The 27,705-nt window shown below is 43.8% G+C and overlaps 1 protein-coding gene and 1 non-coding gene across 3 annotated transcripts in view; both read right to left on the bottom strand.

Moving 5' to 3' along the window:
* Window positions 1-27,705, bottom strand: part of GNAL (G protein subunit alpha L) — a 100,078-nt gene that overhangs the window by 64,250 nt on the left and 8,123 nt on the right. The window contains exons 1-4 of one of the 2 annotated variants that reach the window (XM_059706652.1): window positions 11,731-12,113; window positions 11,463-11,535; window positions 10,573-10,627; window positions 10,304-10,423 (exon numbers count right to left, since the gene is read on the bottom strand). In XM_059706652.1, the coding sequence (XP_059562635.1) occupies window positions 10,304-10,423; window positions 10,573-10,627; window positions 11,463-11,535; window positions 11,731-11,872 (390 nt within the window). In that variant the 5' untranslated portion in view covers window positions 11,873-12,113. Of the gene's footprint in view, window positions 1-10,303; window positions 10,424-10,572; window positions 10,628-11,462; window positions 11,536-11,730; window positions 12,114-27,705 lie in introns of those variants that run through there. The other variant, XM_059706651.1, reaches the window with a different exon arrangement.
* LOC132240336 (U6 spliceosomal RNA) lies at window positions 13,548-13,649 on the bottom strand. The gene has a single exon (XR_009454261.1). It is a non-coding gene; the product is annotated as a U6 spliceosomal RNA (small nuclear RNA).

The following is a 27,705-nucleotide window of genomic DNA, read 5'->3' as shown; positions in this document are numbered from 1 at the left end:
TGTACTCATGCATTGCTCAACGATGGGGATACACTCTGAGACATGCAATTTCGTCACTGTGAGGACATCAGCGTGTACACTTACACAAATCTAGACGGTAGCCTACTGCACACCTAGGCTATGCGGTTATAGCCTATCACGCCTGGGCTACAAACCTGTACAGCATGTTACTGTACTAATACTGTAGGCAACTGTAATGCAATGGCAAGTTTATGTATATCTGAACATATCTCAACATAGAAAAGGTACAGTAAAAATATGGAATAAAAGATAAGAAATGATACACCTGCATGGGCACTGACCATGAATGGAGCTTGCAGGACTGGAAGTTACTCGGGGCGAGTCAGTGACTGAGTGGTGAGCGAATGTGAAGGCCTAGGCCATTACAGCCCACTACTGTAGACTTAATAATAAAGTCTTCTTTCTTCAATAAATTAACCTTAGCTTACCGTAACTTTATAACTTTTAATTTTTTTTAACTTTTTGACTCTTTTGTAATATAATAGTTTAAATATAAACATATTGTGCAGCTATACAAACTATTTTTCTTTATATCCTTATTCTATTAAAAATTTTTTAACTTAAAAATCTTTTTGTTAAAAACTAACACCCCTCCCCTCTCCCCCAACACACACACACACACACACACACGATTAACCTAGACTGCACAGGGTCAGAATTATCAGGATCCCTGTCTTTCACTTCCACGTCTTGTCCCATTGGAAGGTCTTCAGGGTCCTCTTTATTAATGAAAACCTTTCAAGCTTTTTTTTGGTTAATCCTCATCCGAGGGTATTTTTCCATTGATTTTTAGGGAGAGTGGAAGAGAGAGGGAAAGATAGAGAGAAACATTGATGTGAGAGAAACACATTGATTGGTTGCTTTCTACACACACCCCGACCAGGGTCCAGGCTGGGGAAGAGCCTGCAACTAAGGTACGTGAGCTTGACCGGAATTGAACCTAGTACCCTTTGGTCTGCTGGCTGATGCTCTATCCACTGAGCCAAACCGGCTAGGGCAACCTTTAGAACATTTTAACGAGCTTGTTGAAGTCTGCAAAAGCTTCAGCTAAACCCTTCACTGTGATCTTCTTGGTGGTGGTGGTGGCAGGGGGGTGGGGTGGGGTGGCGGTGTCTTCTTTTTCTTCTCTTAGTTTCCGTTTCTCTTGCCTCTTCTTCAGTTATGTGTTCCTATTCAGTTCCAATAACTTCTCATTAGTCAATTCCTCAGGAACCACTTCTAGGAGCTCTTCAATGTCACCTTTACCCACACCCAGGTTAGTTATTTGGCATCTCACCCACAATATTGTTGATTTTTGAAACGTCTTCATTCTTGGCAAATCCTTTGAAGCCATCAATGAACCTCTTGAGTTTCTACCAAATGCCATTCCTACACTCCTTGCTGACATCACCTGAAGCCCAGGCAAGGTCACTGATGCAGTCATAGATGCTGTAATGCTCCCAGAATTGCATCAGTATCTTCTCAGTGTCTTCCTCAGCTGTAGCAATAGACTGGGCAAAGGTCCTCCTCAGGTCGTAGGCCTTAACAGTTGCTATAACTCCCTGGTGCATTCGTTGGAGCAAAGAGATAGCATTTGGAGTGAGAAACACCCCTTTGATATTAGGGGGAAAAAACACCAATAAAAGGAGGATTGTCCAGGAGGATTACCAACAATAAGCAAAATCTTGAAAGATGTGTTATTCTCCAAACAGTACTTCTCCATTTCGCTGGTCTTGCAATTTATTTTATTATTATTTTTTTAATCCTCACCCAAGGATATTTTTTCTATTGATTTTTTTTTAGAGAGAGTGGAAGAGAGAGGGAAAGACAGAAACATCGATGTGAGAGAAACACATTGATTGGTTGCCTTCTGCACGTGCCCCCACCAGTGGATAGAGTGTCAGCCTGCAGACTGAAGGATCCACTGAGCCAAACCAGCCAGGGTTGGTCTTGCAATTCAAGAGGGCATCTTGGAAGAGGAGCTGGGTCATCCATGACCTCTTATAACTCCTGTAGTGCACTGCCAGTGTGTGCTCACTGATATACTTGAAGGCTGGGGTTCTCACTGTGTCAGATCACAAAGGGCTTCAATTTGCAGCCAGCAACACTGACCCAAAGCAAGACTGCTGTCCTGTCCTTAAAACCTTGAAACCTGGCATTGACTTAGCCTCCTTATGGATGAAAATCCTTTCAAGCATCCATTTCCAGAACAGGGAGGTTTTATCCATACTGAATATTTGCTCTGGCAGGTAACATTTCTCCACAAACAGCTTATCTGGAGTTTCCAAAACTTCTTCAGCTGCCTTCACATCAGCACTCGCAGACTAAACACTCACCCTCACTTTATATAACGAACAACGATTCTTGAATTGTTCAAACCACCCAGAACTATCAGGTAGTTCGCCGTCATAGTTGGGTCCAGCCTTTTCTTTCAAGATTACATACTTTTTGTTTAGGGCAGTGGTCGGCAAACTGCGGCTTGCGAGCCACATGCGGCTCTTTGGGCCCTTAAGTGTGGCCACGAAGTTTCAATCGCACTGTACGTGCGCACTTGCACGTGTTATTTTGTGGAAGAGCCACACTCAAGGGGCCGCAGTTTGCCGACCACTGGTTTAGGGTGTGATCATCACTGTGCTGACAGGGACACACTTCTCTGTCTGGTCTTCAATCCAGGTCATTAGAAGTTCCTTCAGGTCTGATATACGTCCTTCTTGAATTTCTGTTAGTATCATTCCCTCTAATGAAGTAGGTCCTTTAACAGCTTCCATCACTTTGATATTGTTCTTCAAGATCGTAGCTATGGTGGAATGGAACATGCCTGACTGGCGAGTAATAACCATTGCTTATTTTCCACCTTTGCAGTCCTTGATCACTTTTAATTTCGTTTCCAGGTCAATCACTCAACATGGCCTCTTGTTGGCAACATTAGCAGTGGATATTGTATTCTTAGGGGCCATGATGAGCAAAACAATACGAGATTAAATCAAGCTCAAGAGAAATTATGCAATCAAGGGATGCGGTAACATGAGATGTGTGAGGCTGCTGCTGGCATAACGTGGCATACTATTTTACAGCAAACTTCTTTAATAAGTAGAAATAGTACATCTAATAGAGAGTATAGCATAGTAAATACATAAACCAATAACATAATTGCACTTTTACATGGCTGGCAGGACAGTAGGTTTGTTTACACCAGCATCACCACAAACCAGCATTATGTGAGTAACGCGTTGTGCTACGGTGTTATGGCAGCAACGACATCACTAGGCGATAGGAAGTTTTCAGCTCCATTACAATTTTATGGTACCACTGTCATATAAGCCGTCCACTGTTGACCAAAAATTGTTATGCAGATCATGACTGTACATGCCACGCAAGCAGGAGATGGTTTCTACCCTCAATAAATGTATGTTTACTGGCAAAACGCAACATGCCTAACCATGATGTGAGCTTTAAATAAAAGAACTGGCATAAAAGTTAAACATTTGAAATCATGACACATCATCTCCTTTCTAAGTAAGTCAAGCTTGTTAACTGGAGGGACTTAAACTCAGTATTAATTGAGTACTTACTAAGTGCTGAAGATTGACATTAAGGACAAATATACAACATGCAAACTGTATTCTTGAGAATTTTAACTTTTTAGGTAGAGGACATTTTAAAAACCAGCAGGTAGGGTTTGAAGGTGGTAAGAGCAAGAACTGCTGGGAAGGAGGGACAGCATATGATGTGCAGACGAAGGTGAGCATGTCACACAGCAGGGAAGCCAGGGTTTTTTTCTTCGGTAGAAATTTCAAACTACGTCTATGAAAGAAAAATAAGTGTGGGAGGGGCAGAATGTCCTAAAGCCAAGATGGAAGAATGCAGGATGGGTATAGAATGACCAGGAAACTTGTGTGAGAAAGATGACATGTGTCACAGACCTAAGTGGTTAGCAGTGGTTCTCAACCTTCCTAATGCCGCGACCCTTTAATACAGTTCCTCATGTGGTGGTGACCCCCAATTTCATTGTTACAAATTGAACATAATTAAAGCATAGTGATTAATCACAAAACCAATATGTAATTATATATGTGTTTTCCGATGGTCTTAGGCGACCCCTGTGAAAGGGTCATTCAACCCCCAAAGGGGTCGCGACCCACAGGTTGAGAACCACTGGGTTAGAGAAACAGATTATTAGCCATGCAGAACCCAAAGGACAAATGCCCTCCAAGGGTCCTGCTTGAGTTAACAGCATAATTTTGACTTCCCTCAGAGTGATGAAGTCAGTAGCTTCTATACTGCAAAACATCAATATTTAACGAGTGTCTCATACAATCTTTCTATAGTTTCATAATCAAGTACTCTGGCATTTGTCTAGGCACCAAAATGATTTCTATACATTTTAATGTAAAATCTTACTTGAAAAATGTTTACTTAGCAATTCAGGCTAGATATTTTCTCCATACTAATAAGATTAACTGTAATGGCATTTTATAATTGATGATTCATCATGAGCTAAAAATATGATTAAAAGATTGCTCGTATGCCACATTGATTGTCTCGGGGGACAAGATCTGGTGCCTGGGGTCAGGAGGAGTAAGAAAGAGACATCTCACTCTTCTGTGTCTTTTGGATTTTGTGCCATAAACAAATACTTCCTATTCAAACAAATTCACAGACAACCTTAAAAAAATAAAATTGCTTTGTGTTGTGAGAATGTTATGCACAAAGTTGATTTAATTCAATCTATATGCCACAATAAAGGACAGAATAAAAATAGTATGGAGGTTATTTTCAGAGGTGAAGAAAAAGCTCACGCATTCACGGATGACATTCTCATGTAAAAGTCATTATTCTGCCTCTTAAAACCTCAGTGTACCTTTCTCACAAACCACATGCGTCAACTCATTTAAATCTTAATTTGACATGAGTAGCCTAATGCTCCTTCCATGATTTCCCAAGAGAGCACTGTAAAATTCAAAATGCTTTCTCTCAGAGTCATGTAAAAATGGCAATGATAAGGACACAATGCTCTCATACGAAGGTATTTTTGATGTCATATTCTTCTGAAAACAGCCACGTGTTCTTATATGTGAACTTCTACTTTGGTAAACCAAGTAATAAACTTTTGATACATCCAAATTTGAGGTGAACCATGACAACAAAAACCTTGACAACACACCTTCAAAGGATTTGAAGTTTCAATAATTTTTTCTTATCCAAGAAATTAAGAAAAAATATGTTGCCTTACGTTGTGACCATTCAAAAATATTTTCCATAAGAAAAAAACACTTTAGGGAAGAGGGTTTGCCCAGACTTCTTGGTGTGCTGGTGTAGACGAGAGGTTGCTGCTCTGGCTAATCCTCCAATGATGCTCTCTTTAGTATGGGAAAAGCAGCATCATGGTCCACCCTCTATTCAGTTTTCACTACAGTATTTAGAAATCGTCACAAGAATTGACAAAAGCTTCCCACCTTAAATATTTATTATGGATAAAATTTATTAGTGTGCTAAAACTAAAGTGTAAATATTTTGATAAAAAATACAGTCAGTCTCAAAAAAAATACAGTCTCAATGGACATTCCTAAAATGCACTTATGAATTACAAAGGGGAAAAGAGAAGAGAAACATGGCAGACAGCACCTCACTAAGTGATCAGAGTTAATGCCCCCAATTCCCTAGGAAGGACACAGGCCATTTCTGTGTTTTTGATGCCAAAGTACTAACCAAATCTAGTCACGATGCATCAGATGAACCACAGTAAGCACATCCCACAAAATAAATGTTTGGTCAATATCATGAAAAAATAAAAATAAAGAAAGGCTGAGGTATTGTTCTAGAGTAAAGGGGAAATAGAAATTAAATGTACTACTTGATTCTAGATTGGATTTCTGCCATGATCATCACCTGAGACTATTTTCATGGGTAGGTGAGCTGGATGGAAAGACTAGTGAAGGGTGTTCTGGGTAGAGCCCAGTCCAGAGCCAAGATGTTCTGGATGGATACATGAGAAGAAACTATAAAGTGGCAACTGATTCATTCATGATACCACCCCATCCAAGCTGCTCCATTAACTTTCATCTGGATTGCTATCTACAGTGATAAACAGATTCCATATTTAATCATCTGGATTTCATCTAAAGGCTTCTCAGACCAGCACAGACCTGGCCTAAGAGGTCTGTGAAGTCAGGCCCCTGGCGCCCTCTTGAACCTTCCCCAGCAACCCTTAGCTGGATAGGCACTCTCTATGCTGGCCTTCCTTCTGGTACAACTAAAGTTTCATAGAATTAAATTGAAATTCAAATGGAGAGCAAATGGGAGAGCAAAAGAACAAAAGAGAAATCTGACACCGAAAGACTTTCAAGGATTTGATCTCAAAAAGTACTAGATTTAGTAAATTAGTGCTATGTTTACCATAAAAATTTCTTGGTTTAGCTCTGCTGTTATGATTTTTACAATATACATTTTTTAAGTAAAAGTTAATTTTCTCCAAATGTACCAAGTAATATGAATATATGTCAGATATTTGTCTTAGGATCATCAAAATGTCAATCCAAAAGCTATTTAATAATATAAGTGAAATGAATATTTCAGAGCACCAGGTAATGTTACTGAAAATGTGTGCATATCCAACAAAAATATCACTTCAGAAGCAAAGTTATATATTTAGATAGTAATTTCCTCATTTATATAAGTACTAGAGGCCTGGTGCACAAAAATTTGTGCACTCGGGGGGAGGGTCCCTTAGCCCGGCCTATGCCCTCTTGCAGTCTGGGACTCCTCGGAGGATGTCCACTTGCTGGCTTAGGCCCGCTCCCTGGGGGATCAGGCCCAAGCTGACAGTCAGACATCCCTCTGGCAGCCCAGGAGCCCTCAGGGGATGTCCACTTACCAGCAGGGAGCAGACCTAAGCTGCAGTCGGACATCCTTAGTGCTGCTGAGGAGGTGGGAGAGGCTCCCGCCACCACTGCTGTGCTGGCAGCCATCAGCCTGGCTTGTGGCTGAGCAGAGCTCCCCCTGTGGGAGTGCACTGACCACCAGGGGACAGCTCCTGCATTGAGCATCTGCCCCCTGATGGTCAGTATGTGTCATAGTGACCAGTCATTCCCAGTCGTTCTGCTGTTAGGGTCAATTTGCATATTACCTTTTATTATATAGGATAGAGGCTTGGTGCACGGGGGGGGGGGGGGCAGCTGGTTTGCCCTGAAGGGTGTCCCGGATCAGGGTGGGGGGCCTGCTGGGGTGCCTGGCCAGCCTGGGTAAAGGGCTGATGGGTGTTTGCAGGTTGGTCACACCCCCTTCAGGGTGGGGTTCCCCACTGGGGTGCCTGGCCAGCCTGGGTGAGGGGCTGATGGCTGTTTGTAGGCTGGTCAAGCCCCCCCACCCCAGTGGGGACCCTCACCCCATGGAGGTTTGGCCAGCCTGGGTGAGGGGCTGACGGCTGTTTTCAGGCTGGCCACACCCCCTTTAGGGTGGGGGTCCCCACTGGAGTGCCTGGTCAGTCTGGGTGAGGGCTGAGGGATGTTTTCAGGCTGGCCAAGCCCCCTGGCAATGGAAGCTACCAGCCTCTCTTTTCTTTCTTTTTATTCTGGGATTTATTTACCTTCTATAATTGAAACTTTGTATCTGAGTGGAGCTCAGAGCTGGCCAGGGTGGGCGGGAAGTTTGGCTTCCTTCATTGCCAGGAGCAACCCAAGCCTCCTGCTCGCTCCAGCTCTGTGGCCACGGCCGGCTGAAAGCAGGTATCTGGGGTTTATTTATCTTCTATAATTGAAACTTTGTTGCCTTGAGTGGAGCTCAGAGCTGGCCATGGCAGGCGGGAAGCTTGGCTTCCTCCATCGCCTGGGCAACCAAGCCTCCTGCTTGTTACAGCTCCGTGACTGCTGGCCGCCATCTTGGTTGGGTTAATTTGCATATAGTTGCTCTGATTGGCTGGTGGGTGTGGCTTAGGGCATAGCAAAGGTATGGTCAATTAGCATCTTTGTCTTTTATCAGTGTAGATAGACTCTTTTATCAACATAATCTCATTTGAAAAGGACAGAGACACAGATGACAACAGAATGTTAGGCTTAAAAACTACCAAAAAAATATTACCTCTGAAAGACCATTATAATTACACTAGAGGCCTGATGCATGAAATTCGTGCAAGGGGCTTGGCCCTCGCAGCCCTATCTTCTTCAGGAAGGTCGTTCAGCTGTCTGGTCTAATTAGCATACTACACTTTTATTATTATAGATTTGCATCTTCAGGTTCCCAATTCTCTTTTATTAATTTTGATTCTGATAACCATTTTTAAGTAGCCTTAACATATCTATATGAAAATACATCTGTGCAAAGGAAATGGTTTCTCAAGTTTATTTTTTAAAATTAATAATATGATTTAACTTAATCAACATGTTCACAAATTAGGTGCTTTGGATTCCATAGAAATCCACTTGAGAGTTACTGTTTCTGAACTTCAGATTAAATATGGAATATGTTTATCATGTGTGAGTTTGTCATGAACAAGAAAGAAAATGTGTGACTGATTAATACACCTTAGTTCTAATTTCTCATTATATGCCAAGAATAACTTTTTCCTATATCAGAACCATATATGAGATGTTTTATGATTACTTTTAGGTGAACACGACAAGGCAAAATTGAGAACATAAATATGTGTTTATAAATGTGTAAATCTGAAGCTGAATGGGCATGCCACTCCTGATTTCAGCTAGGACCTTGTGGTTTGGGGTGACGTGACTGCCGCATTACATAAATGTCACAGGGTGCTGGAGGACATCCCACAGCTCTAGCTGGCTGAAGCACTGCTTTGAAACTACCTATCCCCCTGCCCCCCACATCATCCCTTTATTCCCCCTCCAAGCCATCCATTCAATTAAAGACACAGTTCAGTGAAAAACAGTGGGCTCTGCTGTGCCAGATACCTTATCTCTTTTTCTAGCCATTTTGCTACCCCTGAATTCTTTTTAAAAATTCTAGAGATCTCACTGGCTACATTGGAATGCTTATCAGAAACAATAATCCCATTATAGATTGCAAATAAAAGCTAAAAAAAAAAAAAGTAATTCTTATTCGCCATCCCAATCCAGAGCCCACAGGACAACCATGTTGTGCTGAAGAGAAGGGTAGGGCTGAGCAGGTGCACGTTGCCTGAACTTCAGTAAGAGCTGGGCAGGACCTATCTATTGTACATGCTGATTTTTGTACCAGCTTTCCTTGGAAGAGAGGATTCTGAGAATGAAAATTGTCTCAAGACCACCATGCCAGGCAGTAAAAACTTTGAAATACTGCTATTGATGGGTACACATACACAGCACAAACATATGCTTTTTTTTTTTTTTAGCACAACTGTAACAAAAATGATTTTCTGAGAAATTTAACAAATATATTTTTCTATGAAACATGCTTGATCTACTTGCCAAACAATAATATAAAGAAATGTTTATTCCAAAACAAGAGAAAACTAATATTCATATCATCCTTTTAAAGCAATACTACCATCCAAGCGATTAGGAAAGCAGTCCTAAATCTGCAGATGTAAAATGAACTACATTTTCCTATCATGTAGTAAACGTTCAGAAGTAATCCACATTATTTACAGTATGCATTCTCTTCTCATTTGATCTGAAGGACACATCCCTTAAAAGTAAACTGAATTCTGTTCTAATTTTCCCTCAGAGGCAATCACATATCAGAGAGTACTTCTCTCTACTTGTGGAATTTCTACTTACTTATTCTCTTGGAAACTGTTAATTTAGAAATACGGATAAGAAAAAGTTCTATAGGTTTTTCTTAAAGGTATGCTGTCTTCCTGGTTATCAATCTCACCAGTACATTCATAAAAGCATTTTTTATAATTGTATTGTTTTTAATATTTTTAACCAATGTTAATATTTTGATACAGAGGAAAACATTTCTTTTAAGCAGAGCTAGATTTTTGAAGTTAACCATGAATTAATGTTAATATTGCTTCTCAGTAAGCCACCTCATTAAAAATGGTTCTGCCCTGGCCGGTGCGGCTCCATTGGTTGGAGCCTCATCCTGTACGCCAAAAGGCTGTGGGCTCGATTCCCGGTCACGGCACATACCTAGGTTGAAGGCTTGGTCCCCCGTCCGGGCTTGTAAGGGAGGTAACCAGTTGATGTTTCTCTCTCACACTGATGTTCTCTCTCTCTCTCTCTCTCTCTCTCTCTCTCTCTCTCTCTCCCTGTCTCTGTTTCTCTCTAAAAATCAGTAAACATATCTTCAGGTGAGGTAAAAAAAGAAAAGAAGGTTCCATCTTGCACCACTTAAATTATTTCAGTAAAGATTTACATACCTGGGAATATTCAAAGTCAGTGATAGGGGCTATACTCTTGATGTAGTCTGATCGAAATTGATTTTCTGGGTTGGCCAGTGGAACTGGAGGTATTATAGTACTCATCGCTGAAATAATTGTCTAAAACAGAATAAAGAAAAACATATTTATGGATGAATATAACACAGGCTCCATGTATGATAAGCTAATGTATAATTTCTGTCTACTTAGTTGTAGAGAGCAGAGTACTTAACTTTTCTAGCAAACAACCATTAAGTAAAAGTCCTTACCACGATAGCATCTTTAACATTTTTCCGGATGTCCAGGATTTTCTGCTTCTTTTCCCTGTATTAAAAGAGAATTGTTATTAACTTAATTTGTCGTCAGCACTGATTTGAATGAATTGGGTGGAACTTTAAATTTCCAGCTGCAGCCCCTGGCTAGACTGGTTTTCCTAGAGCTCAACACCAACCCCAGAACAACAGTTTTTATCGGCAAAGTTTTTATCTGGGAAAGGAAAACATGCCCCTTTTTTAGTTTGTACTCTAAACAAACTTGAATGCACACAATACAATCTATAGCTTTACACAACCACACATGTTGCACAAACATGGCAACCTGTCATGAACACTGCATATAAAAACTATACAGCTACACCTGCAAATATATTTGATTTGAATCTATCCATGTGTTGATAGGTATGAATTAAAATAGATGCAGACAAATGATATAGAGAAAAGTATATATTGACATGTTGGTTAAGTGTGTTCAGAGCAGTACCAAGAATGCAGATAAATACCTCAAGAATGCCTAATAAGTCATATTTTGTTAAGCAAGTTATTTTTTTACCTAGAGAAAGGATTTACCTAAATATACCAAATTCAACAATACACTCTTACACTGAGTGTCCAGATTATTATGACCGGCCAGATTATTATGACCACCCCATCAGTACTTCATTGACACTTCCCCAAAATACTGAATATTGAAAACTTCCTAAGCAAATACTTGCAAGGTTTTATTATTATTATTATTATTATTATTATTATTATTATTGTTATTTGCATAACTAATTCACTTCATTGTACTGATGGGATGGTCATAATAATCTGGCCACTCAGTGTATATTTTTCTCCCTAAAAGTGTATTCGAAGCAAAACCGAAATTGATCGTTTCTTACTCGGGATTAAATCCATTGACGTGCAGGATCCTCATTTGTTTGACAATAGTGCTTTTCCCAGACTCACCAGCCCCTGCAAAACAAACAGAAAGAATGCTGAGATCTGTAGCTGGATGCCCTTGCCATCGTTCACACCAACCCACACTGAGCAATTATCCTCTCCAACGGCAGGCATTTTCAAGTCCAGGCCAGCGCTGGGCTGGCCGAGCCGGCCGGGGTCGCGGGCTGTGCGCTCCGGGCCGGGCAGCCGCCACCCCTCCCGCCTTACCCAGTAGAAGCAGGCGGTGGGTCGCTTTGTAAGCCAGGCGCTCCTTCTGCAACTGCTTCTCGATCTTTTTGTTGGCCTCGCGCCTTTCCTTTTCATCGACGCCCTGGTCTTCTGTTGTCTTGCTGTTGCCCAAACAGCCCATGCCTGCCCGCTCGACTGGACGCCAGGCACGGTTAGGAATTTGCCCCCAAAGCAATTAGGGAACAGTGGATGTGCGTGGATCCTGCGGTGGCCTCTCTTCCCAGCTGCTGAAAGAGATGGCCCGGTCTCTCGGTGTGTCCGGATCCGAACCGGCGGTCTGCTCCCTCCCCGCTGCCCACCGCCAACTCCTAACTAGAAAGGATGCAGGGAAGACACACGGAGTCCGACGCCTGTGGGGATGGTTTCGTTTTGGACGCGTGGCAGTGAACGGGTTAAAGATAACTATCTAGGACGATCTGCTGGGTAAACGGCACACAGGGAACGGAGAAAGGGGCAGGAGAAAGGGGCACGGAGAAAGGGGCACGGACCGCCAGGCTCCGCGGGAGCAGCCGGGTTCCACTCGCCCAGGTTCCCCGCCCAGCTCCGCTGAGCTCAGCCCCCGCCAAGCGCCCGGACGGGACCCCCGAGGGCCGAGTGCTCAGCCCAGCGCGCCCGCAGGCTGGTGGCCGCGCAGCGGGAGGGACGGAGTGCGCTGCGAGATCCCGCAGGGCGACTGTGGGCACCGACCCGCCACGCCGCCCCTGGGGGCACAGGGACCCGCGCAGCCTCCCGGGTCTGAGCTCCTCCGTGCAGGGAAGGGAGGCTGGCCCGCGGGAGGGGAGGGGAGGGGAGGGGAGGGCGGCAGGTAGGCTGGCCTGGGTGTGGGAGGGACGCTAGCGCTCACGGTGCTGCCGGGGCGGGAGCTGACCTCTCAGCGCCCGGCCGTGGGAGGCTCACCCTCGTGGGGTCCCGACCGCTGCCAGGTGGCTGTCTCGCACCCCAAGCCCAGGAGAGTGGGTGGACGAGCGCGCGCTCCCCTCAGACACTTCAGATGCCGCCTGCTCATAGGCAGGGAGGCCGCGGGATCATGCATATTCTATCAGGGAGGAGGATCTGCGAGGGCTCACCGGGCACCGCCTTTGTTCCCCGCACTTTCTAGACGATTCCTGCACACCCACGCCGCCCCTGAGCCTCTCATCTTCAGCCCCAGCCCCCGCGCTCCTCGGCAGTCCTCTCATAGCTGTACTCCTTTCTAGAGGGCACTCTGGCCTCCAACTTGGCATTGTAGCCAAGGACCAAAGGAGGGCAGGAGGCAGGCTGTGTCCTCGTGGACTGTGACGGTGAGATAGGCCCCTCCATTCCTGCTACAGCAGCTCCAGGGGCGCCAGCTACTCTGCACTAGCCTGGCCGCACTGGGGGGAGGAGGAAAAAGAGGTGACTGGGTGCTGTGGAGACCACTGCCCTGTGCGTTGCTGTTGCACAGGATTTTTTCACTGCCTTCGCTAGAGGGGGGTGGGGGTTGGGGTGGGGACAGTCTTCGCCTGTCCATGTGTCCCCTCTCCTCTGAGCTCCCCTCTTTCTTCACACTCTTTCCTATTGGCTTGTTCCCTTCAAGCGTACAAATACCTTCAACTCTGTCCCATGTAAAACCAACAGCACCTCCTTCATTGCAAGTCGCTGGTTAGTTCCACCAACTTTCCTCCTGCCCACCACTGCCAAGAGTTAAAAGGGAATGTGTTCATACCTCAGCCTCTGGCGGCCCACCCCCCTGCACTGGAAATACTCTCACCATGGTCACTCGTGGTGTCCCAGGGGCTAAACATCACCCGTGAACTTTGGTTTTTGAGTTTGTGTTTTAAAGTGTGGAACTCTTCATGAATTTGCGAGTCATCCCTGCGCTGGGGCCGTGCTAATCTTCTCTGTGTCGTCATGAACTTTGGTCTTGGCTTCCTTTGACCTCTCTGTGGGGCTGGCTCTGTCTGTCCTTGAGAAGCTCCTGTCCTCCCGCTCCCACCAGATGGTCTTTTTGATTTCCCGCCTGCCCTCGGGCTGGTGAATCTCCACTCCTCCCCCGGGTGGAGGCACCTTGGACCCACAACAGCCTCTGCCCCCTGGTGGGGCTGACTGCATCCTGCATACTGGGTTCACACAGCTCTATGTCCATATCAGCTCTCCAGCCCAGCTCACACCCTGACTGTCCAACCAGAACCTGGAAGTCATTCCTGACTCATTTTCCTTCTTGTCAGCCCAAGTAGGATCTTGTTGATCTGTGTCCTGAATATCTGTTCTATCCTTTCCACCCCATCTGCCACTGCCATGGTCTTAGGTCCCTAATCTAACCTGGATTTCGGCAGAAGGTGAGAAAAGGTATATAAAAATAGCATAGTGTAGTGGAATGTTTATAAGGATTTGTCAGTTTTTTAAATGCCAAGATTTATATGAATTGTTAGTGGGAAGAAAAGGGGACAAAACAAATCTCATGAAAACTCTTAAAGGGAGAATTAAGTTAGAACCCAGAAGCCACACCTTTAAGGCAGCCTGATATTTAGTTTCCCTAAAAATATAGCAAATTTTTTCCACCTGTTAAAAATTAGGAATTAGGGTTAAATATAACTTTGTATATGTTGAATTTTATATGCTTACATAAACAGACCTAATAGAACAGATTTGCACTATACGACCTAGAGTATGTCCTAAAATATAGGCTGATAAACACTCTAAAATATAAAAGCAATGTCTTTATACAGTGATACAGAATTTCTTAAAAGAAATGCAAAGTCGACCTTTTCCTAGTCCTATCTTTATCTGGGAAACTGACCCTCATTTGTGTTCCCAACCATGGGATCAGCATTCAAAATTCCAGCTGGTTCACCTAGAGCAGGGGGAGCAGAGCTGTAGGTAGAGCACTAAGCGCAGCCAGGAGCTGCTGGCAATGCAAGCATCTGTTGCCAGGCAACGGCCGCTGCCGCAGCAGCAGCAGCACCAGCAGCAGCAGCAGCAGCAGCAGCACCACCACCACCACCACCACCACCACCACCACCACCACGGTGGAGCAGCACCCACATGCAGAGATGAAGGGCTGCCCAGCAGCCAGATGCCAGCAGAGGGGCAGAGGTGCTGGTTCAAGGAAATGCTGGGGCTGCAAAGTAGGTGAGGGAGGGAGAACTGGGAAGGTACAAAGTTTGGGGCAAAAAAGGGCAAAAGATAAAGTGATGTTTTCCTCACTCTTGTTGATGTTTAAGACAGGCAGGGTGTCCCTGAAATCTCACTGCATTTGAAAGTTTAATTACTTACATTTCTTTTATATTCCTTAGTTTTGTGAATTTTGAATACTGTAATGATTTTTAAATTTGGTTTTGTTTCAGTCCCTCTGACTGGATAGCAATATATATATATATATATATATATATATATATATATATTGCACCGTCTCTCTGGTCTGAACTCTAGTCTCTGATGGCAATAAAAACAAAATTTGTTTCTCACCATAGAAGTTTAACAACTGGAGTAAATATTCAGAGGGACTGTTTGATTCATGACAGGCCTAGATCTAGGAGATGCTGAGCCACTTTGGAAAAAGACTAGAGTGCTAGGTAGTACAAGATAGTGGAGAGTTGAATTTAATTTTTAAAAATCAATACTTAAAAAAGTTTAATAACTAGTCTTTCAATAGCATTTTATACTTAAGAGATTGATAAAGATTAAAACGGCACTAAGACTTTTGGAATAGTACATAAAAATTTTTAAAAGAAGAGGAACAAAATAGTTTAGGGAAGATGAAGAGTCACGAATTCTGTGCAATGGCAATGCTCCAAGAATCCAAAGCTGCAGCCAGTTTTGCAGCGAACTTGGCGGCACCAGCTGGGTGACTGCTCCGCACATGGCCCTCATTCCAGTTTGTGCCATTTTAGACAACTGCTGTTGTCCTATCTCTTTTCTTTCTCAGTGTCTTGGTGGAACCACCCTGTGTAGATCAATTTCCATTCTTAACAGTGGAGCCACCTCCATGACCTAATCACAATACACTTTAAAAGTCCTGTGGTTAATTTTTTCCATTTTTATAGAAAAGTGGGGAAACATTTCCCCTTTTGTGCATAATACTCTGCAATCAAATGTCTTACCACTTATTGAAATATTTGTCTCCTTTCCCCCCTCCTTACTCAGGCAGCCAAAGTAATATTAAATAGCTCTTGGAAGTATCATCCATAAAGGGTAGTAATTCAGTCTTGTTCTTGACAAAAATGACAGCTTTAAAAACTAAAATAGCAGCCAATCATAAGGGAAGGTATGCTGCCTCTGATTCCACCCCATGTCCCAAAACCCAGGACAGAAATATCCTCTCTGGCACACACAACTCAGTGTCACAGGCAGGAGTTTCTTACAGCATGAAAACAATAGGTGGGAGATGACTGAATGATAAGACAACAAACCCCCCATGAAACAGAACAGGGAATCCACAAACAGAATGAAGCTCAAAAAAATCTGTGAAAGCCACCAAACTGGATCAGATTATGAGGCAGAAATGAAATAATGGGCCCAAGGACCAGAGGAGTGAAAATTAGCATTTAAACCTGTGAAGGTGAGCATCTTTATTTGTTTAATTCGGTTCTTTAACCTCAAATAGCCTAACAAAATAATGGACTACAGCAGAGATTCAAACACATGTTTAATTCTTATGCCACAAATGCTGACGTGAAGTTTCAAAAAGAGTCTAACCAATTTTAAAGCTATTTATTTTTTTTACTAATTAAAAACATCTGATGAAATGAAATGTAAAAACTGTGAACAACCCCCCCCCCCCCCAAACATAAATGCAGTTTAAATCTTAGGGGAAATTTTATGATAAAAAATAGTTTCAGCGCTTAGTTCTAAATATCTTGAGTTTTATAGTCCCCAAATAACTACATTCACTAACATTTTCTCATAAAGCGAATCAGACTCGACAAAGTCCCCCAAGTTGGAGCAAAGCGAAAGACAAGCAACCTGGTATGCATTCTAAATGCTTAGTGATGTTCTCTTGGCATCACGGAGGTGCCCGTGTGGGAGGGCAGAGCTGCCAGAAACGTGATGACAGGAACTCAGTCTTCACACACGGATCCGGTGTTGGACTTCAGCAATGCCCGCCTGCCTCACAATTATTTTCATATTTTAGGCAAATCATGTAGCAGTATGCTGTAAGGATAGTTAAGAGAAATCCATTTTGTATCTACCCATTGTAGATCCATATCATTGAACATGTTTACTTCTACCCACTGGCCATCATCTAAGAGATATACTACAAAGCAGACAAGAAAACTCTAAACCGATTTTTAAAGCTCTCGAGCAGCTGGGGAAGTAAGAATAGCACACTGCAGTCATTCAGGGGACAGTGTGTGCGACTATCTACGAGCCAAGGGCGAAAGATGTGGCAGGCCCTCTGCAGTGGTTCCCAACCTTCCTGATGCCGCGACCCTTTAATACAGTTCTTCATGTGGTGGTGACCCCCGATTTCATTGTTACAAATTGAACATAATTAAAGCATAGTGATTAATCACAAAAACAACATGTAATTATATATGTGTTTTCCGATGGTCTTAGGCAACCCCTGTGAAAGGGTCGTTTGACCCCCAAAGGGGTCGTGATCTACAGGTTGACAACCGCTGGGGGGATGGGAGGGCTCACGGAATTGGGACAAGCTTCAACAAGGAGGTGAACGGAGGTGTGTCCCGAAGAATGAGGGGGGTTGGATCACGTAGAAAGAAGGAAGAACTGCAAGGTTAAAAGCAATGGAAAGGGAATTGGTATTGCACAGGAGGGAGACGGGCCGACAATAGCTGTCTCAGAGGTAGGGTGAAGCAGATGAGCCACGGGAAATACGTATTCTGGGTATGGAAGTTTTTCTCAAGCTATAAGCTCTCACACGAAGTGTGTAGCTTAGTAATTAACAGCGTGGGTTGCTGAGCAAGAGATGCATAGGCTCAAACCCCATGTTATTCTCAGTTTCTTTCTCTGTGAATGGATGAGGGTAATGGCGCTCTCCTCATAGTAATGTGGTGAGAATTATTCAGAATCAATTCATCTATCACAGTGCCTGGTGAGTAGCGAGCTCTCAAAAGATGTAGTAATTATTATTTTTATTCAACATTAATTTAATAAATACATATCCATTTTATTCCTCTACATTACCCCTTTTTGAAGAGCTTCTGATTTTTTCTACTAGGTGGGCACGTGAACAATGAGCTATAGTATAGGCAACAAAGATTCGTTCAATATCTACCTAACCTCAGCGGAGTAAAGTACTAGCTGCTAGCTGGGAACATAAAGGCAACGAGACATGTTAGAAAAACGACAGAAAACACACAACAGATGAATTGATAAACAAAGCGTGGTCTATACATGCAATGGGATATTATTCAGCGTTGAAAAGGAAATTCTGACACATGCTACAACATGGATGAACTCTAAGACAATGTGCTAAGTGAAACAAGTCAGTCACAGAAGGACAAATACTGTACGATTCCACTTATATGAGGGACCTAGAGAAGTTAAATTCAGAGAGACAGAGAGTAGAACCTTGGCTGCCAGGGGCTGGGGGTAGGAGGGAATGAGGAGTTAGTGTTTAAAGGGTACAGAGTTTCAGTTTGGGGGAGGAACAAGTTCTGTGGATGGATGGAGGCAATGGTTGCACAATACTGGGAATGTACTTAATGCCACAGAACTGTACACTTAAAAATGGTTCAAATGGTAAATTTTGTTTTGCATATTTTAGCACAATACAAACAGGAAAAAATTCCTATGTTGATCACGGCAATGATAGTTTCCTGCCAGCAGGTGGCAATGTAAAGCCTGAGGGACAGATGACGGGACGGAAGGATGTTTTCAAACCAGTGCATTTTCGAACACTTTATAAAATAAGGAATCCGGCCCCTTATTTGTCATGTGTTACACATATTCCCCCTCTTCCATTTGCTTAATTTCTTTAGGTCTTGTTTATAGCATTTCTTTTGATAAAAAAAGTTTTAAAAATTTAATGTAAACATGCTTAACACTATTTCTCTTTATGGTTTTTGGGTTTTATTATCTGCCTGGAGAAGGTTTCCACATCTTATTTTTGATTTGGCAGATTTGTTTCCCACATTTTAAAGAAATTTATTCATATTTGTTTAAAAAGATCAGTGCATTTTCATGCATTCACCACAGAGCATTCTTTGAATTACCCCCCCCCCCCGTCCCTACCCAGCCTTGAGATGACAGTAATGAAGTAGACACCGTCCCTGTTCTCAAGAAGCTTAACAGTCTAGGAGGAAGGGTCAGACAAGCAATCTAGTTCTCTTGAGTTCAACAGAACACACAGTGGGAGCACACAGAGGTGTGTGTGTGAAATTATAGAAGTGAAGAAAAGTATGTTTTTTTCCTTTCCTTTCCTAGAGAAATGTATGCTAACCTCTGTAAGCTACCCCCCAGTTTAATTTCAAGGCACCAAAAGGTGCTTTGTTTCCAGCATCTCACTGAGCATCACTACAGCTACATGATGCACATTATTATCCACATTTCGAAGATAAGGCTGCTTATCTGAAGGTCACATAGGGGCCTAAAAGGGGTGGAGTGTGTTGGATCTCAAAGCCCACGCCTTTTCCAGAAGGAACTTCAAGGCTCTTATAGATGGAAAAAAAAAAAATCACACCCTTCTCTCTTCCACTAGTTTCAAAAGGAAAAATCAGACAAGCTCACCTCTTTTCTAACTCAGTTAGGCAGATTAATCTGCATTTAATGACTGATGAATTATATGTGTTCTGTTAACTCTTTGCCCAGTTGCCTTAGCAACTGGTTTCTTTTAGAATTTGGCTTAGTTACAGAGTTTAAAGCAACAGTGTGCCTTATAATAGAATGTCAAATTGTACGTGAAATTAAACAGAACCTAAATTTTATCACAGGTGGGAACTACACACCTTTATCAGGTTGGAGTGGCTCTTCCTAAAACGTGCGGGGCTGCCGACAAAACACAAGGGACACAGAGCCTAGTGTCTGTCCACCTTTGTCATTACATGGTTTGTTTAGACTTGTCATTAAGTAGGAACCATTTGATGGGTTTAAGTTACAGACAAATTAAAGATTGACATTCCATGGGGCGTCTCTGATTGCAGGCAAATCCCACTCCATCTTAAATGTATTAGAGCCAGGAGAGCCACAGAGGAAGAAGGGACATGCAAATACGGAAGGCAAGGAAGAGCCTGTGGGGTGGACTGAGATTGTAGTGACTGGTATAAACTCATGGTCTCTCAAACATGTCTGTAAATGCTCATAATACGTGCACAGAGAAATGGCCCGTTCCAGGGCAGGGACAGGGCAGCTCCAAGACCAACCTAGAATCCTGTTCTGCCAGAAGGTAAGGAAGTGCTTAAAGAATGTTGGGGGTCTGTCACAAGAACACAAGAGCCAGCCTGAAGGGGCTCTTACTTGGCCAACTCTGGGATGATTTGAACGGCAGAATATTTTAGTATGGTAATTAATTCTACACCACTGAAAAATACAGGCATCGCCCATGTCCATGCCAATCACAAATAGGTAAACGAATAGGTGGGGCAAAAGGGTGGCACCGAGCGCAGGATTCAGCGATGGAGGCTACATTTAGGGGAACACTTTCATGAGGAACAGGACATCCCCATGGTCTCCCCACTGACTGCGTATCAGCTGCAAAGTAAAAAATAATAACCACACAGCGGAGGAACTGGACAAAAGTTCGGGTCGTGAAAATAACAGCATGGCCAGGGGAGGGTCTGGACATCGCCTGCTGCAGATGGAGACCCTGAAAAGACACACACCATCCATGTAGTGTTCTGGCAAGGGAGGCATCACCTGAACTCGATCAGACACAACATGGGGAAAACCTAAAACTTAAAAAACAAAAATGGGGGGACTATTCTTCAAAAATGGCTATATTACAAAAACAAACAAAAGACTGTGGAAACGCTCTAGGTTAGGGGAACTAAAGAGAGACCAAACCCTAGACTGGATCCTGGACTGCAGGGGGCAAAATGCTAAAAAATAAGCAATTGAGTCAATTGATAAAATTGGAAAACAGATGGTAAATTAATATATTTATTATATCAATGCTAAACTCACTGAAGCTGCTACCTGTACCTTGGTTATGTAAGAGAATACCCCTATTCTTTTTTAAGAATCTATTTTTATTGATTTCAGAGAGGAAAGAGAGAGAGAGAGAGAGAGAGAGAGAGAGAGAGAGAGAGAGAAACATCAATGATAAGAATCACTGATTGGCTCCCTCCTGCACACCCCTGACCAGAAATCGAACTGCCACCCCTGGTTTATAGGTCGACACTCAACCACTGAGCCACGCCAGCCGGGCCCAAATAAAGTGTTTTTAAAGTACTTTATCTTTCCTTGATTTTATAGGATCTTACAAACAAACAAACAAACAAAAAATGCTCAAAACTCTACATTCTCCCGTGTTGTTTTCTTTCATATGAGACTGAAATGTTCGCATGCAGGAGGCTTTTTACAAAAGAGATTGCATTATGGAGAGATTCAAATACATGCAAAAGTAGGGAGAACAATGTAACGGACCCACGGGCCCTTCACCCAGCGTCAGCAGTCCACTCGCGGCTCATCCTGTTTCATCAATTCCCCACCCTCTGCCTTCTCCTGCATTATCCAAAGCACAGTGCAGACATCACACCACCCACACAGTATCTGAAAAACAGAGGCTCTTTTAAAATAATACAATTGCAGTGCCATTATCGTACCTGAAATCACTGACAATAATTGCTTAGCAGCATCACACAGGCAGTCGGTGTGTGAGAAGGCTCCTGACAGCGGGCTCTAAATGGGGGCCCGGTTGCAGTCAGAGGCCCCAAACTACGTTCAAGTTCTGATGTCTCAAGGACCTCTGCACATCGATCCTCTCACTCATCCCAAACTGGCAATTACTGCTACCAGATACTGATGAGGTACTGGCGAAATGAAGAATGTGGCTCCCGACGTTCTCGGATTGGTTGTATTGGAACAGAAATTAAAAATACATCCAAAACTTAAAAAAAAACCACCACCACCAAACTTCAGATGCACAGTGTAGGAGACTGACAGAATCTTTATGGATCCCTTGTTCATCTGATGCCAGGAATTTGGTCTTTTCTTTGTCATCACTCCTTTCCTTTAAAAGCGGAGCGTAGAATAAAGTAGAATAAAAAGAAATGTTTGATTACTTCCAATCTAGTTAATCATGCTTTTTTTTTTTTAAATATATTTTATTGATTTTTTACAGAGAGGAAGGGAGAGAGATAGAGAGTTAGAAACACTGATGAGAGAGAAACATTGATCAGCTGCCTCCTGCACACCCGCTACTGGGGATGTGCCCACAACCAAGGTACATGCCCTTGACCGGAATCGAACCTGGGACCTTTCAGTCCACAGGCCGACGCTCTATCCGCTGAGCCAAACCGGTTACGGCTAATCATGCTTTTATTATGCATGCAAATTGCCAAGCCCTGGCTAAATTTACACAGAGCTTGCTGCCCCCTGAGGCATTTGGGCCACACCACCCTGCTTTCAGCCTTGAGCTCTGGTGATGATGGTTTTAACCTAATCCAGTCTGTGGGGTATGGTCCTTTCATGTAAAGGAAGGGTTATTGTTCTTCCCCAACTCCCCAACTCCACCAGGAAACCACTGAACCTCGGGAAGGATGGATTCATCTGAACTAAGAGCTGTCACCATGCACCTTAACCCATGCATGGTGAGACAGGAAGCTTTAAAGTCCCCCCAAAACAATCGTGAAAATGACAAAATCAACACTCCTGCAAACCTCCCCGCAGCATGGCACAGTAAAAGACACTCCCTAACACAGCAGTTAGCGAGGAATCAGAAGCAGTTCTTCACCTTCAGTTCCTTCAGTCCCTCACCTTCTTACCGGCCTGGTAGTTGGATGTCATTTGTGTGGATTTTATCACCGAGCTCCCCCCGTGTTTACGGAGTGCGGATGACAGGCGGGACTGTCCCAAGGAGTCAAGGACTCACACAGATGGGCTGTGGCTTCTGTTAAGGATTCCACTCTCCATCTCAAGGACTCGAGAGGTTGAGGCATTGTCAGACGCAGGGCCGTGACACGGGGAGTTTCGGTTTCAAAATAATTCTGTTATGTGAACTGATTCCAGGCAGGACAAAACTAGAAATGGGTGGCAGTTGAGAAGCATTGAGCCTTCTTGGGGACAGAGATGATGGGAACAGTTTTGCAGAATAGACTCAAGAACGGTGCATAACCTGTCCAGGAATGTAGAGAGTCACATGGACACACAGGTCCTGGGCTTGGGTTTTCTTTAACATGGAAAAACACAGTCCCAGAGTAGAAAAAACAAAGGACACACCAGAGAGGAAACAGGACTCTGGTGCGGCGTTAACCCCTACTGCAGGACGCTGCGGTGTGCTGCCCAGGCCCCACAGTGCCTCCTCCCCACGCATGTCCCTTTCATCAGAAGGACAGGCCCCTTCAACTTCCCTTTGAAACAAGGGAATAGAGAGAATTGCCCAGAAATCATCATTCACAACTAGGAGCTTAGTGAGTGCAAGTTTCCCCTCTAACAGTACAGGAGTCAGGGTGGCAGCCACCTCCAGGTTTCCAGTACTCACTCCGTCCCTGGAGCACAGTTGGGCAATGACAAGAAGCCTCCCTTCTCCTCGCCAGCAATGCAGAGTCAGCCCAGCTTTCCTGTGCGGCGGCACCCCCTGGTGGCTGGTTTGAGGAATAAACCCAACCAGAGCACAGCAGGATCCCCATGTTCCCCTTTCTGTTTTGTCAATGATTATTTCCGATTTATTTTAGGCCAGATTCTGCCAGGTGGTGCGGAGGATACAGAGAAGAATCAGAATGGACATGACCCTCATCTATAATAATAAAAGCGTAATATGCAAATCGACCCAACGGCTGAACGGTGGAACGACCGTCAGGACGACCTTCCAGATGAAGCCGCTGCCTTGGTCGGCCAAGGCAGCTGGGGCTGTGAGGGCCTACTCTTGCATGAATTTCATACATCGGGCCTCTAGTAGAATATATAATCTGATAATAGATTTAAGCTAACCTTATAAGTATCTACGATATAAGATAAAAAGGTGTTATCTAATTTTGTAAGCATATTGCATATAGATAGATATATACACACACTCTAGAAAAACGTTATAGCCTTGTTATGTGCAATAGAAACCTAGTATTCTTTCAAGCCAAATTGTGAAATGCAATGTTATTTGGATGGTGCATCATTAAGGAACTTCAGAATGAGAGAGAGATGTGAACAGTTTCTTCTGGGTCTGTTGATACTACATCCCCATATAAGGTCCTTTGAAGAGTTTATATGCATATAAACATTATATGTATATACTAGAGGCCTGGTGCACGAAATTCACACACTCGGGGGAGAGGATGGGGGGGGGGGGCGGTTTGGGGTGGGGGGTGGAGTCCTTCAGCCCAGCCTCTTGCAGTCCTGGAGCCCTTGGGGGATGTCCATCAGTCGGACATCCTTAGTGCTGCCACGGAGGTAGGAAAGGCTCCCACCACCGCTGCTGCACTCGCCAGCCATGAGCCTGGCTTCTGGCTGAGGGGGAGCACACTGACCACCAGGGGGCAGCTCCTGCATTGAGCGTCTGCCCCTGGTGGTCAGTGCACTTCATAGTGATCAGTTGTTCCACTGTTCGGTCGATTTGCGTATTAGCCTTTTACTATATAGGATCACATCAATTGTGATATCATAAGATAGAAATTATCTATATATATAAAAGCCTAAGTGACTGTCCGACCGGAAGCTATGATGCGCACTGATCACCAGGGGGCAGACACTCAACACAGAGCTGCTGAGCTCTGGTGACCTGGCAGCTGCGGTTCTTGGGTGACGCACCGGAACCAGAGAGGAGAGAGCCCAATTCTGAGGTGTGTCACCTGAGAACTGCCCTCTCGCAATTTGGGACCCCTTGGGAGATGTCGGAGAGCCGGTTCGGCCCAATCCCCACAGGCCAGGCCAAGGGACCCCACCGGTGCACGAATCCATGCACCAGGCCTCTAGTATATATATATTTGTGCTAATAAGGTTTTCAATATACTCAATACCCAACATAGAGTCTGGCACATTATACATCTTTTTAAAAAAATTTAAATTCTTTATTGTTTAAAGTATTACATGAGTCTCCCTTTTCTCCCATTGACCTCTCCCCAGCCACGCACCCCCCAGTACATGCCCTCACCCCCCTATTGTCTGTGTCCATTGGTTATGCTCATATGCATGCATACAAGTCCTCTGGTTGGTCTCTTACCCCCTCACCCTCCGCCTTCCCTCATAGGTTGGACAGTCTGTTTGATTCTTCTATGATGCTGGTTCTATTTTTGTTCATCAGTTTATGTTGTTCATTATATTCCACAAATGAGTGAGATCATGTGATATTTATCTTTCTCTGACTGGCTTATTTCGCTTAGTATAATGCTCTTCCAGTTCCATCCACGCTGCTGCAAATGGTAAGAATCCTTCTTTTTTACAGCAGCGTAGTATTCCATTGTGTAGATGTACCACAGTTTTCTAATCCACTAGTTTGCTGATGGGCACTTAGGCTGTTTCCAAATCTTAGCTATTGTAAATTGTGCTGCTATGAACATAGGGGTGTATATATCCTTTTTGATTGGTGTTTCTGGTTTCTTGGGATATATTCCTAGAAGTGGGATTACTGGGCCAAATGGAAATTCCATTTTTATTTTTTTGAGGAAACGCCATACTGTTCTCCACAGTGGCTGCACCCGTCTGCATTCCCACCAGCAGTGCAAGAGGGTTCCTTTTTCTCCGCATCCTAGCCAGCACTTGTCGTTGGTTGATTTGTTAATGATAGCCATTCTGACAGGTGTGAGATGGTATTTCATTGTTGTTTTGATTTCACAAAATAATATATTATGTTAAATAAAAATTAGCTTTACATTTAGTTTTATAGAAATGATGTAAAATATATTTCCTGAAGTAGAATTATTAGCATTTTAGGTTCTGATAGTAGAAGGAAGCTGCAGGGAAGGAAAAACAAGAGAAAGAGTATAATGGGCAAAGCTTTCTGGACGTCAAACCATCAGTTTACATTTCAAAGCTGACAGGTTTCCCATTATGGTTTGCTGTCGTTGAAGCTTTCGGATACGCCTTGCCCATGGCTAGGTTATTTGTAAAGATTAAAATGCTAAAATGGAAATAAGTGCAACTTAATTCCCAATTTAAATTTCCATTATTTGTGAAAAATTAAAAAAACAAAAGATAAAAAGGTGTTATACGGGAAGTACATATAAGGTGAGAAGAGACCGCCAAGAGAGGGATCACGAAGGATTTCAAAGAGGAGATGACACTCGTGGTGGCCTTTACAATATGGGCAGGACCTGGCCATTTAGGGATGCAGGGGGCAGGTTCCAGGGGCAGAGGACCAGGTGAGGCTGAGGAGCAGCAAGCAGAGGGCACAGAGAGGGTGTCTGGTGGGTTCACAGGGGAGTGGTTTATGACAAGAGGGTCAAAACTTCCAGTTACAAAAGAAACAAGTCCTGAGCATGTACTGTACAGCGTAGTGACCACGGTTAATAATGCTAAACTGTATATTGGGAAGTTGCTCAGAGAGTAAATTTAAAAATTCTTATCACAAGAAAAACAATTTATTTTGGTAACTGTGTGGTGACGAATGTTAACTAAACTTGCTGTGGTGATCATTCTGTAATATGTACAGAGATTGAACCATTATGCTAAACACCTGAATATAATAGAAAGTTGTACGTCAATTATACTTCAATAGAAAAAATCCACAAAACAAAGTAACCTCCAAAAAAAGAAGAGTTTGCCACCTTAACCCTGCACCCTTGATCTAGAGCACCCACCCACCTGCGGGACACCAAAGGGCAGGGTGGGCACCCCCAGCAGGGACACTTGGTGCGGGGGACCCGCCTCTCTTATCACCATTCTGAGCTTATTCTGACATCCATTTATTTACTGAAAAACTTTCCCTCACCAGCCATGCAGGACCCTGGTGACCGAGCGGAAAACACGGAGGATGGGGTCCTTGGATACAGGAGCTTACTGGATTCAGACACTAAGCAAACACAGGAATGAAGACATGATTGCAAAATACATTAAGTTCCATGAAGCAGAGAGGCAGTTACCCAGGGAAAGAGTAAAATGGGCATGAGGGAAGGCCTCTATGAAGAGAAGGTGACAAGCGAGCTGAAATGTGAAGAATGAGATGGAGTTGGTGCTGGAACGGAAAGAGAAGTTCTCCAGGCAGAGGGGGAGAGGTACAGAAAGAGAGGGGCACAGAGAGACAGAGAAAGTGCCCCTGGCCTGGCAGTTACGGGTGGCACCCATCTAAGGAAAAAGAGGGGGGGCGGGAAACAATCAGCCGGTCAACGAGAGGCTTCAAACCACCCAGCTTCCGGCAGAGAGGTGTGCTTTCTGTCCAACCGCTCAGGGAAAACGTGTCATTCCTCTGGGTTAGATGACGAGATGGTCAACAAGAAGCAGGAATCTGCGATCCCACAAGCATCACCCCTGAATGTCATTGCCAGGATCTTAGAAATATGGCTTAACTATCTTCTCTGCCGGCAAACACCAAATTACGAACACAAAGACCAAATAAATGGCAAAGAAGAAATTCGACGCAGAGGTCTCTCCCCATCGGTGGTTCTGACATTTCTCGGTGATACTCTATCTGCCACGTGGCCCGCCCATGCCAACGTGTTCCAGCTCCGAGAGCTTCACGTGACGCCTCTGATTACTCCGGGGAGGACTCGTCCTTCATCCCCGGGCTCCCAGGGAAAGGACCTGCCTTCAAAATGCACGTGCCTCGAGCCTGCAAGGCTGGCTGGTGTTATGCATCATGCAATCGCTGTCTCGGGCAGGAATACAGGGATATTTTCATTTGCTTGCATCGCTAAGGAACAAATATCTTTGTTTTTTGTCTGTTTCACCACTGTAAGGAAAAACAATAAAAACACGAAAAAATCAATAAAGATGAATGCTGAAATTAAG

This window comes from Myotis daubentonii, chromosome 8 (genome assembly GCF_963259705.1).
Source record: "Myotis daubentonii chromosome 8, mMyoDau2.1, whole genome shotgun sequence".
Lineage (NCBI taxonomy): Eukaryota > Metazoa > Chordata > Mammalia > Chiroptera > Vespertilionidae > Myotis > Myotis daubentonii.
Note: the sequence above shows the minus strand (reverse complement) of the source record. Positions and strands in the feature narration are given on the sequence as shown.